General features: G+C 40.0%; 1 protein-coding gene across 3 annotated transcripts in view; it reads left to right on the top strand.

Moving 5' to 3' along the window:
- The window catches only part of CDCP1 (CUB domain containing protein 1), a 61,353-nt gene that overhangs the window by 19,804 nt on the left and 22,659 nt on the right, over positions 1 to 18,890 (top strand). For 2 of the 3 annotated variants that reach the window (XM_061586923.1, XM_061586922.1), the window contains exon 2: positions 13,249 to 13,449. The exons of the other annotated variant lie outside the window; for it this stretch is intronic. In XM_061586923.1, the coding sequence (XP_061442907.1) occupies positions 13,249 to 13,449 (201 nt within the window). The remainder of the gene's footprint in view (positions 1 to 13,248; positions 13,450 to 18,890) is intronic. 3 annotated transcript variants of the gene reach the window in all.

The raw sequence follows: 18,890 nt of genomic DNA, 5'->3' as shown, positions 1-18,890 counted from the left end.
ATCTTAATTTTATTTGTACTGCTTGTACATTGATTTGTGTGTTACTTACTGTCAGGTGCTTTGGGCTTCTTTTCAGAAGGAAAAGCAAATATGAAATGAAGTTAGAGAAATGTCATGATATAGTGGTTTAAAACTAAAATAAGACATGGTGTGAATAGAGAGAAATTGTTCTTTTGGATTCTCCTAAGTTGTTGGCAGTAGCACTTCCTTGCAACAGCGCATAATGAACTTACAGAATTTATTACCTGAAGATGCAGTGATTATGGCCGGCTTAGGTGGCATTTTAAAAGAATTAGGCAAATTTTTAAAAATAAATCTTATCAATAGGTGATAGTTAAGCTAAACTGAGCCTCCATGTTCCAAGGCTATAAGTATGCCTCTTGAGTACCAGAAGATGTTGAAGATGAACAGCAACACTTTTTCATGTCCTGTTTTTGGCCTTCCACTGGCACATGGGCAGCCATTGTTGATTTGCCAACTGTCTTTCCACTCCAGAATTGCTCCTATTTCCAGGGTTTTTTTTTCCTGCTTGTGAGGAGGAAATCTAGAAAAGCAGATTTGAGGTGGGGGGAGGGTTAAGAGCAGAAATGTGGCCAGGGCAGAAGGAGTTAAGCAGACTCTTCTTCTGCCATTCCTCTAATCAAATTCACAGCCTCCAGCACCTTCTTAAAAACAACCACTACCCTGCCAGGAGTCTGCTAAGTGCATCTCCTGTGTAATGTCTAAATTTGGCCCATATACTACAAGGAATATAAATAAGATAATTCTCATGGTACTTAATATTCCCTATGAATAGCTCCAGTTTGGAGATGATCTTTAAATTTTCCTGCATGGGATATTAACAGCCTGGAAGTAATTCACAGTAAGAAAAGCACTGAATATGATGCGTTTTGTGTTGTTTTTATAGCACTGAAGAAAGGAGGCTGGCTATGCTAGGCCTATTTAGGCAAAGTCTGGAGCTGGGCAGAGTGGTTTTAAATAAAAAATGGAAGCATCTGTCAACACCATTTATTGCTAATGTAGGCCTGAACTCCAGTAATGACCTCCAGTTGCAGCAGGTTAAAAGGAGTTGAAAATCTGGTATGGAGATGAAGAATATAATGAGCATCTGCCTAGAACCAGAATGATTCTTGGGCATCCTTATGGAAATGTGGGCAACTGCTTGGGTCAGCATGTTCTTTTCTATGCCTATGGCTGTGTAAACACCATTCATTGAAAGCACATAACTTTCACCAAATAATCCTGAGAACTGTAGTTTGTTAAGGGAGGTGTGAATTATAGCTCTGTGAGGGGCAGACTACAGTTCCCAGGATTCTTTGGGAGAGGTCATGTGCTTTAAATGTATGGCATGTATGCAGCCTGCATCGTGTTTACCTTAACTGAGCAAGGAAGTACAGGGAGTTGGGACAGTTGAGCTTGTACTCCTTCACTTCATCATCTGGTGTGTCATCATGCTAAAACAGTGGTTTTACAACCCAAAGAATTCCCCTCTTAATGAGCATGTAGTGCATTTCTTCCTAACAAGGATACATGCAGAGAGAAGCATAGGCTTTAAGAAACAATACAACCCTTGAGCATGAATCATAGCTATTGCTGTGCTTGCAAACCGCACTGATAAATGGAATGTTGCATATGCTTCCTCAGTCATCTGGTCTGTCTAAAGATTGAGTAAGCTGAGAGCATTACTTATACTGTGGTCCTAAAGGCTTAGTGGGCGAAGATTTTTGCTTACACTTTCAACTGTGATCATCTTACTTTTGTAGATCTTTTGGCTTTTAAAGAAGTTTTGCTTATGGGATAATGTCACTTTTTATTTCTCTGCTTATGCAAAAAATAATTATTTCCTGACAGGACGATTGGCCAAATTTATTTTGATACGTAGTCCCTACCCTTGACTCCAGGAATCAGTTCAGCATGGCTCTTGCTTCAAACATAGACTGCTATCATAATCTAGGGTGCCAGTACATGTGCAGTTCCGAAACGACTCTTAAAATAAACTAGCTATAGACAAAGTGGCTACATGCGTTAGGGGAACTGGGCGGTTGATATAAGGCATTCTAGAAGATAGAATCATTGAGTTGGACTGGTCCTCAAAGGTCATGTAGTCCAACCTTCCACTGATGCAGGAAACCCACACTAGGGTATCCCTGACATCTCTGCTTAAAAACCTCTAACAAAGGAGAGTCCAACATCTTCTGAGGCAGTCTGTTTCACTGTCAGACAGTTCATACTATCAGGAAGTTCTTCCTAATGTTTAATCCAAATCCTTTTTCTAAATTTGAACCCTTTGGTTTGGGTCCTACCCTCCAGAGCAACAGAAAATAAACTTGGTCCATCATCTCTGTGAAGATGGCTACCATATTGCCTCTTCATCATCATCTTCTTTAGGCTAAACATACCTATCTCCTTAAACCTTTCCTCATAGGACTTGACTCCAGACCCACCACCATAGTTGCCTTTTTCTAGGCATATTGCACTTTATGGATATTCTTTTTAAACTGTGATGCTCAGAATTGGACACAGTACTCAGCTGAAGTCTGACCAAAACAGAATAGAGCAATACTTCATTACTTCTCATGATCTGAATGCTGTGCATCATTGATGTCCCTATATGCTGCAGCTTCAAAGCAACTTGTTGGTTTCCCTTGGCTAGATTAGATGGATAATGTACAAAGCAACTGTAACTTTTCCAAGGACTAAAATGCACACCTATGCTTCAGATGTTGTTGAAGTGCCTCTTTACTGTACTTTAACCAAAAATTAAACATTGGACCATGTTGCTAGATGTGCCACCATGGCTTATAGTTAATGATTTCCAAACTCACTTTCCCTAAAAAGGAACATCTAATTAGCACTTCCCTAACGCAGCATGCTGGCAGTTAAAGTTGCCCATTGTGCAATTACTTCTATAGGGATCATCAATGACGTTCATCACTGAAGACAGAACACAGCTGGCTGAGACAGAACATCAATTTAATTCATAAAGTGCATAGTAGACTTCTCAGTGCATATTTTTCACATGCATCAGTGCATAGGGTGATCCTGTTAAAATGACTCTTCTTCCTATTCAAGAATGCCAGCTCTGTTTTTAAAAAGATCCATCTGATTGGCATGAATGTGTCAAGAAATGTCACATATGACCCATCAGTCTCACAAGTTAATTTTGTTGTGAATGTCCATAACCAGGCCCATGTGTGCTCTTGTGCTTTAAAATTTGTGCCAACAAAAGCTGAGTTCTGCAACTTGTATAAATGATGAAAGTAAAATATTTCTTACTTTGCGTTACTTATTCTGCTACCTTTACGCTATTCTGATTTTGTTAGTTATGGAGAAGACAAGGGACAATGCAGGGCACTCACTGAAGTCTTGCTCTCAACCACTGAACATCTTATTCTGCCATCCCTCTGAACTCTGCAATTTCAACAGATGGTTGTTTATTTTATTTATAAATATATTTTTATACCATTATTTTGTTTTTAAAAAACATCAAAGCATTTTTCAACAAATAAAAAACCATACAGTAAAAACAAAGGCAACTTTGCTATCAAGTCTATCTTAGCAATCATACGGACTAAAAACTTGCTCATTTTTTAAAATGGAAGCTTACATTCTTGGGAACCTGAGTTTCACATCTAGCACCACTTTGCATGGGTTTTCTGCACTTCTGTGGAATTGTAGCAAATGACTGTCCTAATTTGGGATGTGTGGATCTGTCAGTTTTGGTTTATGTTAATTTCTCATTTTTCCAGTCTTCAGTTCTCCACATTTCGACATGAGTTTGTGATTTTTAAAAAGTCCTCATGAAAATTCACCAGCATTTTAGTACAAATTTCTCCTAATATACACATCTTTGTTTGCAATTTTGCCTAATTAACACAACTTTCAAGGAATTTTCCCTGATATAATGCATTTTGTATGTTATTTTCACTAATATATGGGTGTTTATGCACACGTTACCCAAGTTTGTTCCTTTTTGTATACTTTACTTGGGGAGAAGACTGAATTGGAAAATTTGGAGGGGTTATGAATTTTGAAGGATAGCTGCATTTCGGTTTACATATAGGTAGGTTCTCATTTAAATGCAAAATGAACTAAATTTCTCCCCTATTCCTATTCAAACCTGTGGGCTGGTTTGCATCTAACATTAACCATACTTTAATGCTACGTGGATAAGCTACATGGGAGCAGGAGGGAGGGTGCATGCATGCCTGACGTTTCCCTTGGGCTTGCTGAGGCATGAGTGCTAAAGCTGTGATTTATCACTCTGTGTGGTTATGCTATAAGAACGCAAGTCCCCAAATACAGCTTTCTGAGAATGTTGGATTTCATCTTGTGAGCAATGCTTTGTGGAGAGGATGAGAAAGACTTCAGTGGCAAGTGGGTAGTGCTTTGTTGCCTAGTAGAGCTCCTTGGCCATTTTCATAACTAGGAAAAGCAGAATATGATATGCAAATGAATTCTTCCTTAATCTGCATAATCTATACAGGTCAAAGAATTTACGTGGTGTTGGCACAGAATTTTCTTTTTCTCTTCTAATGCAGAATACAGCTTATCCTGGTTGTAGTGAAAAGGCCAGATCTATTCAGATTAGTCATAAAGTATAATATTTGGAACAAATAATGAAGTTGAAGCATACAGCTTACGTTGTCAGATTAAAGAATGTGGACTTGATTTGTAATTAATTTATGACATTGAAAATAAATTTGCACGGGGGCGGAGCTAGCGTGTCTGCAAGATGACGGCGTAGTCTGGGAGCTCCTTTGCCTTGTATTCATTTATGCCTGTTGTCTGAGCGAAAGACACTAAAACCCGACCAGTATTTTATGCACCCCCAATAGGGGATGATTGGTGGAGCATCTAGAAGCAAAAATATGGATTTAACACTCTACTTTAGACCTGCGGGGAGAAGCATTAGCTCAAGGCCCATAACTGAGGAAGCTACAGGATCACTGGTAAATATGGCGCCGCCTTCCCTCATGCCCAGGAATGATATGCAGCCTGAAAACATGGCAGGAATACAAGACGTGTCGCAGTTGCAGTCGTGGCTAGAGCAGAAATACAAACGCAACTCCAGGTAATCAAAAATGATCTTATGGAAAGTTGGGCTACTATTCTGGATAAAAGGCTGGGAGATTTAACAGCAAGAATAGAAAAATTGGAATCCAGTATAGCAAAGCTGGGAGAAGAGATGGTGGAACAGGGAAAATATGTTAAAAATGCTCAGAAAGGCTTATATAGAGACCAAAATTAAGCTGGAAGACCTGGAAAACTGAAATAGAAGAGGGAATCTGAGATTTCATGGGCTGGATGAAGATATAGAAAAAGACAATATTAAATCATTCCTTGTTAATTGGCTGAAGTCACTGCTACCTGAATTCCCACTCACAGAAGATGATCTCGAAAGGACTCTCAGAGCATTGGGACCACGTCATAAAGAGGGCTCCAGGGACATTATTGTTTGCTTTGCTAAATTCACACAAAAAAAGAGCCTTTTAAAACAGCTAAGGAGCTTGGAAGCTGTTAAATATAAAGATACCTCAGTCTTATTCCTTCAAGACCTTTCCACTGAAACTCTGCAACAGTGGAGGCATCTGAGACCGTACACCTTAAAGCTACAGGAAGCAGGCTTTAAATACTTTTGGGGATTTCCATTTTGCCTCATTGTCCCATACAAGGGAGCAACACATTCTGCAACAACAATAAAAGAAGTAAGAAATATGGACTTCCGGGAAGGGTTGCTTTGCCTGTGCTGCCTCTGAGTCGAGCTCTCGTCTCAGAAGAAGCTTTTTCAGCTCTAAAATCAGTCACAACGCTCTTTTTGACTGATAAAGATTTTCTCCCGGGCAGGGAGAAACGTAAAGATCAACCCCAAAGCCTGTTTTTGTGGGGAGGACTGGATTTCATTTATTTATGAGAGAAAGTTCAAACTGCAATGCCGGACGGACTTTCATCAAGCTCTAGCTGATTACAGCGACACGTTTATCTTTTCTTTAAAGAAAACGGACTCTAACAGGCAGATAAGCATCCTTCTTTCTATCTTCTTTTTTTACTTGGCTTAAATTGGTGCAGCAAAAAGAGATTTGTCAATGAATCAGCTGTGAAGAACTTTTAGGTGAGTTTTGGCTTTTCTCTTTCACTAATGAAATTAAGGAGGAAAGAAATCGAAAAAGCTTATCTTTGTTTTTATCGCAAAAAGCTGTCCTGGAGGTGCATTCTAAAGATATCAACGGAAGAGGGATTTCTATTTCGAGGAGGGGGAAAAAAATTCTTTTTGGTCTATTTCATTTTGACGAATCTGCTTGTTCATGACGCCACTAATTGTTTTGATGTTGGGAACTAAGTTTGTTTTGTATTCCTGAACACATAGAGATAAGGCAGGCTGTATTGTCTACACTGATACAAGCAAGCCTGAAATATTAACCCAATTGTGGCTGAAATAATTTTTGTCTCTGTGGTTTTAAGAATGACAACCAGGAAAGTGAATGAGACCATGGAAGAAATTATGTTTCAGAAAATAATGGGTGAGATTGAGATAACGAAACAAACCCTGAGACAGGGTAGACAGGAGATGAAAATTGAACTTAACAAAATGACGCAGGAGCTTAAAGAAATAGTGGATTCTGTGAGAGAGGAGTTTGATGGGATAGGGAAGCTACAAGCCCTGGAGATTGGAACAAATGTGAAATTTGAAAAAGATTTGGATTTTATGGATGTTAGAAATAAAGTTGGCTGTTTGGAATTCAACGTTGTCTCTGAAGAAATTAATGAAGATTTTGGTGGTAAAGTTATCAATGTCTTGGATAATTTTCTGGACTGGAATGATGTGATGGAGTTTGACATAGAAAAAATCTATGGAGTTGGCTACAGATATGTGACAGTGGAGAAACTCTTAAGAGATGAGCCAGTGCATTTTGTAAAAAAGAAGAACAGAGATATGACTTTGCAGCAATACTTCAGTAACATATTCAGAATTCTTGACTGGAATGATGTGATGGGGCTTGACATGGAAAAAATTTATGGAATTAACTACAAATATGTGACAGAGCAGAGATGCACCCAGAACAGAGATGTGACTTTACAACAATATTTCAACAACATATTCCGAATTGATGGCAAAGACGTATTTGTGATGGGGGAAATTCCCATCAGACTCTTGTTATATGACTATGGCTATGACAGCAAGATCATCATGGGATACTGATAATGGATGAATGGATACTGAAACCACTGGATTTAACAGGACTATTGAAGATGGAAGATGGAATTAATATTGATAATGGAAGAATGGTTATGGAAATTATTGGACTTAACAGATTTGACGAGATGGATTAATTGATATGTTTACTTGGACTATGGCTATGACAACAAGATTATTATGGGATATTGATAACGGAAGAATGGCTACTGAAATTATTGGACTTAACAGGATTATTGAAGATGGAAGATGGAGTTAATATAGATAATGGAAGAATGGCTATTGAAATTATTGGGCCTAACAGATTTGAATGAGATGGATTAAGCGACATGTTTATTTGGAGAAAAATTGAAAGATATATCTTTCAAGGAATTGAAACCTCTCTTTGACTTTTTGTGGAAAGAATAAAATAATGTTTATGAGATTTGATGATTAATTAAGATAACTACTGGAAGAAAGTGATTTTATAATATAATTTTAGAGATAGGATTGTTATATATTCTAGACCTATAACTGATCTGCGACAAATCGGAAGTCGACATTTTATTTTATTGTTTAATTGTTTTTGTTTTGTTTTGTTTTTTTGTCTTTGAAAATTTGAATAAAAATTAATGATAAAAAAAGAAGAAGTAAGAAATATGTTGAAAATCCTACATTTGGATCCCCCAGAGAAGAAAGGCACTGAGGTGGATGGCGGTGAAACCAACGAGGAATACATCCTGGAATCCGAGAGTGATGAAGATGAATGGTAGACAGTGAGAAGGAAAAGACCTCAAAAAACACGACAGGCTAAAGCAGAAAGGAACAACTATGATGGCAACTATTCCCTGCAACGCTGTCTGCACAATCTGCCAAATCGCAGGAGATAAAAATTATATACTGTACATATTAATTCAGAGTAACTAATTTTGTTTAGGCAATGCAGCACATATGGGAAAAGATAGAAAAGGCAATGTTTTGGAGGAAGAGTAACATTGATGTTAATTGGTTTATTTTTAGCTTTAATGCTCCCCACCACCACCACTCACATCTGTGGTGTAGCCAAGCCTCAAAAGGTGGGGTGTATTGGCGGGGTTAACTGGGAGAAAGGCAGGGAGGGAAGTTCTGGGACAAGGGGGAAAGAAGGGGGAAGGGAAGGGGAAAAGACGACCACCCAATTTAACTAAAAAGGGAGTCTATAAACTGTCTGATAATGTGCCCAAATGAATATAAAAGCTGAACTGAAGATCATTACATTAAATGTAAAGGGGATGGATTCCACAATAAAAAGAAATAGGATGTACAACCTGGTAAAAAACCTGCAACCCAAGATCTTAATGTTGCAGAAAACCCATGGTGCAAAATTAACTGATGGTCTTTTAAAGAACAAGATATGGAAGCATAAATTCTTAGCAAAAGGATCAAATAAGGCAAGAGCAATAGCACTATTGATTAGGGATTATTTAGATTTTGAACCTACAAGAAGCTTTACAGATAAAGAAGATTCCTTTTTGTAGAAGGAAAGCTGGCTGAACTAGGATTAATTACATTGGTTACTTTTTATACCCCCAATAGTGGCCAACTATTTTTTTTATGTTACTGATTAAATTACACAAATTTACAAAAACTAATATAATTATAGGAGGAGATACTAATATCAACCTACAAGGATTACCTGGGCAGGGGATTACTACAAAAAAAAGCTCACAAGCAAAATAACCTTTAAGCAATATGCATAAAAGGGGATTGAGAGAGGTGTGGTCAGAATTATAGCCAGAAGATTTTAGTCATTCATTCTTTTCTAGAGTACATGGTTCATTTTCACGGTTAGATACCATATTTTTATCTGAATCTTTATGGCCTCAAGTTAGAGATACACAAATTGGTGAAATAAAAGTTACAGATCATGCTCCTGTAATATTGAAACAACAAATTTCTGCCAAAAGGAGTTATAATTGGAGGCTTAATCCAAATTTAATTGCTTCTAAACACAGTTGGGAGAAAATAAGAGAGGGTCTTACTATTTTACTGGTGACGCAAATGAGAAAATATCAGAGGAAATTAGATAGGAAGCAATGAAATCAGTGGTAAGAAGAATATGCATTAGCAAATGGTCTCACAAAAAAAGTTTAAAAACAGCACTTAGAAGAAATAGAAAAAGAATTGACAAATCTAATACAGGAATATAAAAGGACAGGATCTACCAAAATAAGAAGAAAAATGGAACAAAAAACCTTGGCAGATATAGATGATACCATGGTTAATATGTTATATTCAAAACAAAGATATGAATTTGATGGAAAGGGCTCTAAATTATTAGCAAATAGAGTAAAAAAAGGAGAAAGCAGAATTTAATCCAGACTTTACACACAGGGAATGTTACTTCTCCCCAATGACAGTTTAGAGACAAGAGAGGTTCTTGCTAATTTTTATGAACAATTATATAAACATGAGCAAAAAGACCCCACACTCATTCAGAATTATCAGGATAACTCAAATATCTCCAAGCAATCTAGGGCAGAACAAGAAGTATTGGGAAACTATATCGTGGCTGAAGAAATTTTAGAAGCAATTAAATCACTAAAACCTAACAAAGCTCCAGTACCTGGTGGGTTCACAGGACATTTTTATAAGACATATAAAGAACTATTAGTACCCCATTTATTGCCATTATTTAACTCTAACTCTTTAATTCTAGCAGGGGCTCGATTGCCTCCTACTTGGAAGACTTTGCATATTGTTTTATTATTAAAACCAGGCAAAAATCCTACATCTCCAGATTCATATCGGCCAATCTCACTGTTAAACAAGACTATAAAATTTTTACAATAATTTTGGTTAATAGATTAAAATTAGTAATTACAAAATTAGTCCCCGGATCAATTCGGATTCATTCCAGGTAGGTTTATAGCAGACCTAATGAGGAGTCTGTTTAGTATAATTAAATTCCCCTCTAGCTATTATTTCATTGGATATTTATAAAGCTTTTGACAAAGTTAATTGGCAATTTTTAATACAAGTATTAGAAAAATACAATTTTGGCCCTAAATTTATATTAGTAAATGTCCAATCCGCAGCAAAAAAAAAAATTAATGGTACAACAACAAGGAATTTGACATTAAAAACTGGAACTAAGCAGGGTTGCCCATTATCACCCCTCTTATTTACTTTAGTTATTGAATGTTTAGCAAACAGGTTGAGAACTAATGCAGCCATACAAGGAGGGAAGGCGCACCAAACAGAACATTTGCTTAACCTATATGCTGATGGCGTACTATTAATGCTATCAGATCCAGAAAAAGCATTAGCACAGCTGAAAAAGGAACTTAGACAATTTGGAGCAGTCTTAGGCCTTGCTGTTAATTTCATGAAATCTATATTTAATGCCTTAATATCCCCCCTAATATACAATTAAATATCTTGCACTCTCTGGGAATTCAAATAGTTAGTTCCAAATTCAGATACCTGGGAGCCCAAATTTCTAAAAACCAGAAGAAATTATTCCATTTTAACTACATTACCAATATGGAAAAAACAGTAGTAGACCTTAAAAATTGAATATGGGCCTTTCTAGTAGAATTGCACTAATAAAAATGATGGTACTCCCTAGATTTACCTATCTCTTTTATGTGTTGCCAATTACAGTAACTTGGCGACACATAAAAATGTGGCAAAACAAATTGGAAACATTTATATACAATTCAAAATGACTCAGATTGGCAAAAAATATTAGATATAGGGGGTTAAAGAGGGAGGATGAGGAGTACCCAACTTACATTTATATTATGAAGCCTTCCAAATTAGGCATATCATTTCGTTTATGAATGTTAGAACTGAAAAACACTGGGCACAAATTGAGGCACATCTGCTTGATCAAAAAAACAGCAATGGTATCCCATACATTAAAAAAGAAACCAAAAAAGCTAGTAAAAATCATAGATATACAATGTCATCGGCTTTTGAAGTCTGGAAACATAGAAAAGAAATCTTTTTACCTGGATTATCTCCCTTGACTCCAATAAGCAAACATCCTGACTTCTACAGAGAAATAGGCCAGTAGATGATTCTGTGTTCATAAAGCTGGATATGTTCAGACTGAAAGATTTTTACTATGGCCCTAACCCTGTTCCCGGAGACACCTGGAGAAATAAACTACAGGAAAAAGGAGTCCTCTGGTTACTTTGGTATCAACTGAGCTCATTTATATGCAAGCCCTATATAAAAACACAAGGAACTTGGGAATTAACAACAGGAGAAGGATTGATAATGAACATAGAAAGCAATAATAGAGGCTTAGTCTCCAAAATTTACTCCTTTTTGTTAAGTAAAGATATGGGAGGCAACTTAGCCCTAAAAAAATACTGGGAGGACGATTTGAAAATACAAATAGATGAAAAACACTGGGATACCATGTGGGACAAGTTTCCATATTCAACAGTGCCCATTTCAGTAAGGGAAATTATACATAGATGGTACATGACCCCAATTAAAATAGCACAAATTTCAGGATCATCATCTAGATTGTGTTGGAGAGGTTGCAGTGCTGTTGACTGTTACAGCCATGTGTGGTAAGAATGTTCAGAAATTTTGGAGGGTGGTACAAAGGGAAATAAGCAAAATAACTAGACAAAACAATACAACTCACACCAGAACTTGATTAAATCTTTTTATTAACCCAAACCAGATTTACAGTATAAAAAGTTAATAGGATTTATGCTGATAGCTGCCCCTTGTTTGATTGCTTGGTGCTGGAAAAACCTGGATAGACTGTCACTGGACCGAAGGTATAGAAAATTATAGGAATTTGCTTTGCTGGAGAAACTGACACAAAACTTGAAACTTGCAGCAGGCACTGAGAAGAAAGACACTTTCACAGACCAATGGATGCCCTTTATTGGATTAACAATTAAGGAGGAAAATCTTTGCCACCCTTTACTAGACTTTGGTTGGCTTGATGAACTCTTATATTTCTTAAACAGTATAACAGCTCTCTTTCATTGAATGAAACGGGGTTGTCAGGGAGGGGGGGAGGGGAAATATGTTATAGTTTCTTTTCTGTACTATTTGAAAATTAAAAATTAAAAAAACAAAGAAAAAAATAAATATGCACAAACTCCAATGTAGACTTCTGTTTCAGCGTTGAAGGAAGTGTGATAACTCTCCATTTAAGAAAAACAAAAGCAGTTTCTCACCTCCTTAGACAAAAGGGGTACATTTAATATTTGAAGGCCAGAATCTTATGTGTGTTAAACTACTGTTGCAAGACTATGCCCAATAACAAACATTCATACATGTAGTGTGTATCATTTCTTTGTTTTGGAAATGTGGAGGGGGAAATCTATTGTGGGGCTCAAGTATTTTTTCCAGCTATTGCACCAACACTTGGTTTGGATCCAAAGGGCTGATTACCCAAGCAAAAACACTTCTACTTATGCAAGGGATGGAGGCACTTCAGCTATAGACCTTTCCAGCCCTGGAAAGGATGCTACAAAGAGTTCGGGGACCCTCCAGAATACAGTGTGATGTGACCAAGGCATGTGTGTCTGCAGCTGTGAGTGAATGAGTTTCTGTCGCTTGTGTGTGTGAGGTAATAATTAACTCCAAATAGCTAAAATATTAAGTAGAAAAATATATTTCCTTGAATTTGGAAGGGGTGGAATGTGTGTGAATGTATAGCTGACAGTCATTCCTTTTATCAAATGCATAATGACAGGAGAGTCGTGTACCAACTTAAGGCTAACAAATGGTCCTAGGCAATGGTCTGAAGGCACATAAGGCCAGCTCCCTGCTGAAGCGGGGTCAGGTCTGGTCAATGCCTGGATGGGAGACTGCCTGGGAAAAAGAAAGGCGGGATATAAATGAAATAAATAAATAATAAATGACTGTATAATGGAATAAGATTTCATGGCTTAGAGTCTGCTACATTGGATGAAGTGAGCATTAATCTAGGAAAGCTTATTCCATAATAAATTAACTAGTCTTGAAGGGGTCTCTGCTTGTCTTGCTGCAGCAGGCTAATACAGCTACCACTCTGGAACCAAAAACATGATGCGCATTTTAAAAAATCTTTCCAGGTGCCTTTGAAATCTCCCTTCTTCGTGGTGAGAATATAACAGTAAGGATTAAACCTGCACCTTCAACAAACTGTGTACTGCGCGTTGGAGGAAAGCAGCAACTTTCTGAACTGAAAATAGATCCTGGCCAGCGGCTTAATTTTACTTTTGATTGTCGAACACCGGAGAAATATTGGATCTTGGTGATTGAGAAGAACATTGGTAAGTTGAGCTAGATTATCCACTCTTAAAGGAGGTTTTTCATTAACCTTGGATAGTAACTTGGATATTTATCAGCTTGACCTGCATGCCAGAAGCCTAAAGTGTAACCGTCCAGTTTACAGCTACTGCTGCTTGGGTGAAATCATGCTTCTTGCTAATAATGTGCTAGATGTTCTACAGCACATGGAAGTAATGTGGAGGGCTTAGGGCTGTAAAATAATTTTAAAGAACACTGAACTGACTACATTATCTCCCTTTTAATTGATTCATCTATATAATATATTGTCTGTACTACCATAAAAAAAAATGAAATGGACTGCCTTCAAGTCGGTCTCGACTTATGGCGACCCTATGAATAGGGTTTTCATGGTAAGTGGTATTCAGAGGTTGTTTACCATTGCCTTCCTCTGAGGCTGAGAGGCAGTGACGGGCCCAAGGTCACCCAGTGAGCTTCATGGCTGTGTGAGGATTCAAACCCTGGCCTCCCAGGTCATAGTCCAACACTGGGTGATATGGGAGGAGTTGCTCTTACCCAGCTTTGCCCACCTGGGTATGCGGTTCAGCATCATGGTAGAGCCGAATGTCGGGGAGGTGGGGTTGCCGTGGTCTATAGGAGTTCTTTCTCACTCACCGAGCACCCTGTACACGTGACGACTGGTTTGGAGTGTCTCCACCTTGTGCTGGGCCAGAGAGACAGGCTGGGAATTTTGTTGGTGTACCGCCCGCCCTGCTGCTCAACAAATTCCCTAACTGAGCTGACAGAGGTAGTCTCGGAGGTATTGTTGCAGTCCCCTAGACTGTTGGTACTGGGGGACTTCAACGTCCATGCCGAGACTGCTTTATCTGGGGCAGCTCAGGACTTTATGGTGTCCATGACAACCATGGGGCTGTCTCAGTTTGTTACTGGCCCAACGCATGTGTCGGGACATACCCTTGATTTGATCTTCGCCACTGGACAGGGAGATGGTGATCTGGAGGTTGGGGTTTTTTCATCTACCCCATTGTCATGGACAGATCACCGCTTGCTGAGGTTTAGGCTTACGGCGACCCTTTCCCTCTGCAAGGGTGGGGGACCTATTAAATTGGTCCGCCCTCGGAGATTAATGGATCCTGAGGGTTTCCAAAAGGCTCTGGGGGATTTTCCGACTGAGAAGACTGGCGCTCCTGTTGAAGCCCTGGTTGAACTGTGGAATACGGAGATGACCCGGGCGGTTGACACGATCGCTCCCATGCGCCCCCTCCTATGTAGAGCTCATACAGCTCCATGGTATACCTCGGAGCTGAGAGCGATGAAGCAAGAGAGGAGGAGGCTTGAGTGCAGATGGAGGCGGACTCCCGATGAATGCAATTATGCCTTGGTAAGTGCCTGCTCTAAGCGATATGTAGCAGCGGTGAGGGCAGCAAAAAAGTTATTTTGCTGTCAGTATTAAGGCATCACTCTCCCGCCCAGCGGAGCTTTTTAAAACTGTACGAGGGCTTTTACATCTTGGCCCTCGGGATACTATAGATTCATCTGTAGCCCGCTGTGAAGAGTTCGCTGGACACTTCCAAGATAAGATCGCTTGCATTCGTCGGAACTTAGACTCCAATATTATAGCAGTTGGATTCAATGAAGCATCCAGATCACGGTCTTGTCCTCATTTATTGGATGAGTTTCAGTTGGTGCAGCTTGAGGATGTTGACAAGATCCTTGGACTGGTGCAGGCGACCACGTCTGTGCTGGATCCTTGCCCCTCTTGGCTGGTGAAAGCTGGCAGGACCGGAACCGCCGGCTGGACCAAGGAGGTAATCAATGCCTCTTTGCGAGAGGGAGTGGTCCCTGACTGCCTAAAAGCGGCGGTAGTGAGACCGCTCCTGAAGAAACCCTCCTTGGACCCAGATAACTTGAACAACTATAGACCTGTGGCGAATGTTCCGTTCCTGGGCAAGGTTCTGGAATGGGTGGTGGCCGGCCAGCTGCAGGGGCTCTTGGATGACACTGATTATCTCGATCCGTTTCAATCCGGTTTTAGGCCTGGGTTTGGTACCGAAACAGCCTTGGTCGCCCTGTATGATGACCTTTGCAGGGAGAGGGACAGGGGGAGTGTGACCCTGTTGATTCTCCTTGATCTCTCAGCTGCTTTCGATACCATCGACCATGGTATCCTTCTGGGAAGGCTCACGGAGTTGGGAGTTGGGGGTACTGCTTGGCAGTGGCTCCGCTCCTACTTGGTGGGTCGTCAACAGAAGATAGTGCTTGGGGAACACTGCTCGACACCCTGGACTCTCCATTGTGGAGTCCCACAAGGATCGGTACTGTCCCCCATGCTTTTTAACATCTATATGAAGCCGCTGGGTGCGGTCATCAGGAGTTTTGGAGTGCGTTGTCACCAGTACGCTGATGACACGCAACTTTATTTCTCCTTTTCATCTTCCTAAGGTGAGGCTGTTAAACCGTTGCCTGGCCGCGATAATGGATTGGATGGGAGCTAACAGACTGAAGCTTAATCCAGACAAGACCGAGACGCTGTTAGTGAGTGGCTTCTCTGCCCAGATGGTGGATGTTCACCCTGTTCTGGATGGGGTTACACTCCCCTTGAAAGAACAGGTTCATAGCTTGGGAGTTCTTTTCGACCCTTCCCTGTCTCTTGAGGCTCAGGTAGCCTCAGTGGCACGGAATGCTTTCTATCATCTTTGATTGGTAGCCCAGCTACGTCCCTATCTGGACAGCGACGACCTCGCCTCAGTCGTTCATGCTCTGGTAACTTCTAGATTGGACTACTGCAATGCGCTCTACGTTGGGCTGCCCTTGAAGACAGTTCGGAAACTACAGTTAGTCCAGAATGCAGCGGCCAGATTGTTGATGCGGACCAGAAGGTCCGCTCATATAACACCTGTTCTGGCTCGTCTGCACTGGCTTCCTATTTGTTTCCGGGCTAAATTCAAAGTGCTGGTTTTGACCTATAAAGCCTTACACAGCATGGGACCGCAATACCTGGTGGAGCACCTCTCCCAATATGAAACTACCCGTACACTGCGCTCAACATCTAAGGCCCTCCTCCGAGTACCATCTCATCGAGAAGCTCGGAGGGTGGTGACTAGAAATAGGGCCTTTTCAGTTGTGGCCCCCGAACTGTGGAATGGTCTCCCCGATGAGGTGCGCCTGGCGCCGACGCTGCTATCTTTTCGGCGCCAGGTGAAAACCTTTTTATATTCCCAGGCATTTTAATGTGTACTATTATATTATTTGTATTTATATATTTTCTGATTGTTTTATTGTTATGTACACCGCCCAGAGAGCCCTTGGGCTTAGGGCGGTATATAAATTAAATTAAATAAATAAAATAAATAAATAATCAAGTAAAAGCTTTTAGTTGTTTGTGCTATCAGTTTTAACTGATTAAAACATGCACTTCTACATGCGTTTTTTTTCCCTCTAATGGGCTACATACATGAGACAATCTGAATTTTACTGGCCAGGAGTTTTTGTCTCCCTCATATAAAAGCACATAGATGTTTAAATTCTAATGGGAAATATTTTAGAATATTACAAAAATCAAGGGTAAAGGCTTCAAACACAGAATTCCACCATGAGCCTCCAAGGGCAATATTTGTGTAATACAGGGGCTATGGTTCCATGTGAAGGGGCTTGTATTATGATGGCAAAGAGGCTCCTAAACATCATGTGGGGCTAGAGCTTTCCCCCCTCTGGCAAACTCCCTCATGAATTTCAAAGAATGAAATGATGCTTTGTCTCCCTTTATTTATTTATTTTTTATTTGCTTTATATCCCACCCTTCCTCCCAGTAGGAGCCCAGGGTGGCCTTAAGGAGCCATATACGCCCTGAAGCACACTCTCTGTGTTATAGGCAAATACCTGGAAAGAGTGAGGTCTGAGAAGGGCCAGTGGAGAACAGGCACATTTGTGTGGTAATTCATTTCTTTCTTGAGGGTTTTTTAGGCTTGCCTGATAAGAGGCAGAACAAGAGAACTTCTTTCAGACACACTTAACTATTAACTACCATTTAATTGTTGGCATGGAGGATTAGCTCAAAAGTTGGAAGGAGAGAGAGGGAAAAGTGTAATGTCCAGCTCTTCCCCCTGCCTCTTCTTGTATGTAGTTTGTCTTAATGCCCAAAAGCACAAATGTCCTGAGAGCAGCTCTCTCTCTCTCCCAGCATACATACACCCAGAGCTTGTTTTCTTTTAAAAGCTGCTCAGGACAGAGGCTTTGATAAGATGGAAAGGGGTGCAGAAATTAGTACTCTGCTTGCCTTGGAGCAAACCCTATCGACAATGCAATGCAATTTCTGAGTAAACATGTGCAAGGTTGTAAGTTTTTGAAATCAGACATTTCTTTATGAAGCAGATACAACCAGCAATCAATTTAATGTGTTGTCCTAAGGATCCTTGCTTAGAAACAAGATCCGGTGAAACTGTGGTAAGATTGTACTTTGCCACTGGCTACTAAGCAACAAGGCTTGGCTAGCAAGTGCAGCCACATGTCGTAGGTCCCTGCTAAACACAGTTTCTAGGGGTGAAGTCCTGCTGAATTAATCGGTACTTACTTCTGGGTAAGCATGCTTAGGACGACACTGTTAGTACGCTGAATATATCCATGCTGTACAACTGTTAATAGAATATTGCCTTCTTTGAAGCTGGCACTTGCAACAGGAAAAGAAAAATGGGCGTCCTTGGGATTGATCTGCCTTTCAGTTCTCAGACTGTTAGCTTGCATGCGTGTTTCGGTTCATCCGCTGGAATGATGGCACACCTGGATCTCTGTCACCAGCAATTGACAATGCAAGTAAATGCCCCTGGCTTTCAGGAAAAGGGAGTCATTCTTCTCCCTGCCCAAAGCATATCTATTCACACCCTGTTTCAGAGCTTTGGGGTATCTAAAGGAGAAAAGAACATAGCAGCACATAGGGAAGTCCTCATGTATATGCTGCCCAACTGTTTCAGTACAGTGACAGGAGGGTAGACTGACTCCTGAAGTAAATACTTGCAGAAAGGGGTCCCTTCCACCGAACAACCTAGTGCTCAACCTTCTTCTTCTCTTTATACCTTTTCCCTCAACGATGAGCTTTTGCAAGCTTCATCTTACACACACCCCAATTATTCTCCTCCCCTCCTGCTTTCCCTATCCTGTCATCGCCCTTCACTTGAGGATGAAACTGGAATGGGCTCAGTTAGCAGTTCCCTGATTCTTTTCCTGCTTAAACAGGTGACTACTGTGTAGTCTTTTAAGTGTCTCCTCTCTAGGGTCCAACTGACCAGAGAATATGGCATTTATTTTTCTGTGTGATGTGTATTATGGGTCTAGCTCACAATGAAGTATACTGTTACACATATAGTACCTACTTCTTAAGCCAGAATGTCCCCCATCTTACTATAACATTGATAGTATTTCATCACATCTAATTCAGAGCCTTCCATTTTCTCACTTTCTCCTGAAGTTG

This window comes from Rhineura floridana, chromosome 10 (genome assembly GCF_030035675.1).
Source record: "Rhineura floridana isolate rRhiFlo1 chromosome 10, rRhiFlo1.hap2, whole genome shotgun sequence".
Classification (NCBI taxonomy): Eukaryota; Metazoa; Chordata; class Lepidosauria; order Squamata; family Rhineuridae; genus Rhineura; species Rhineura floridana.
This window is presented reverse-complemented; position numbering and strand designations above follow the sequence as displayed.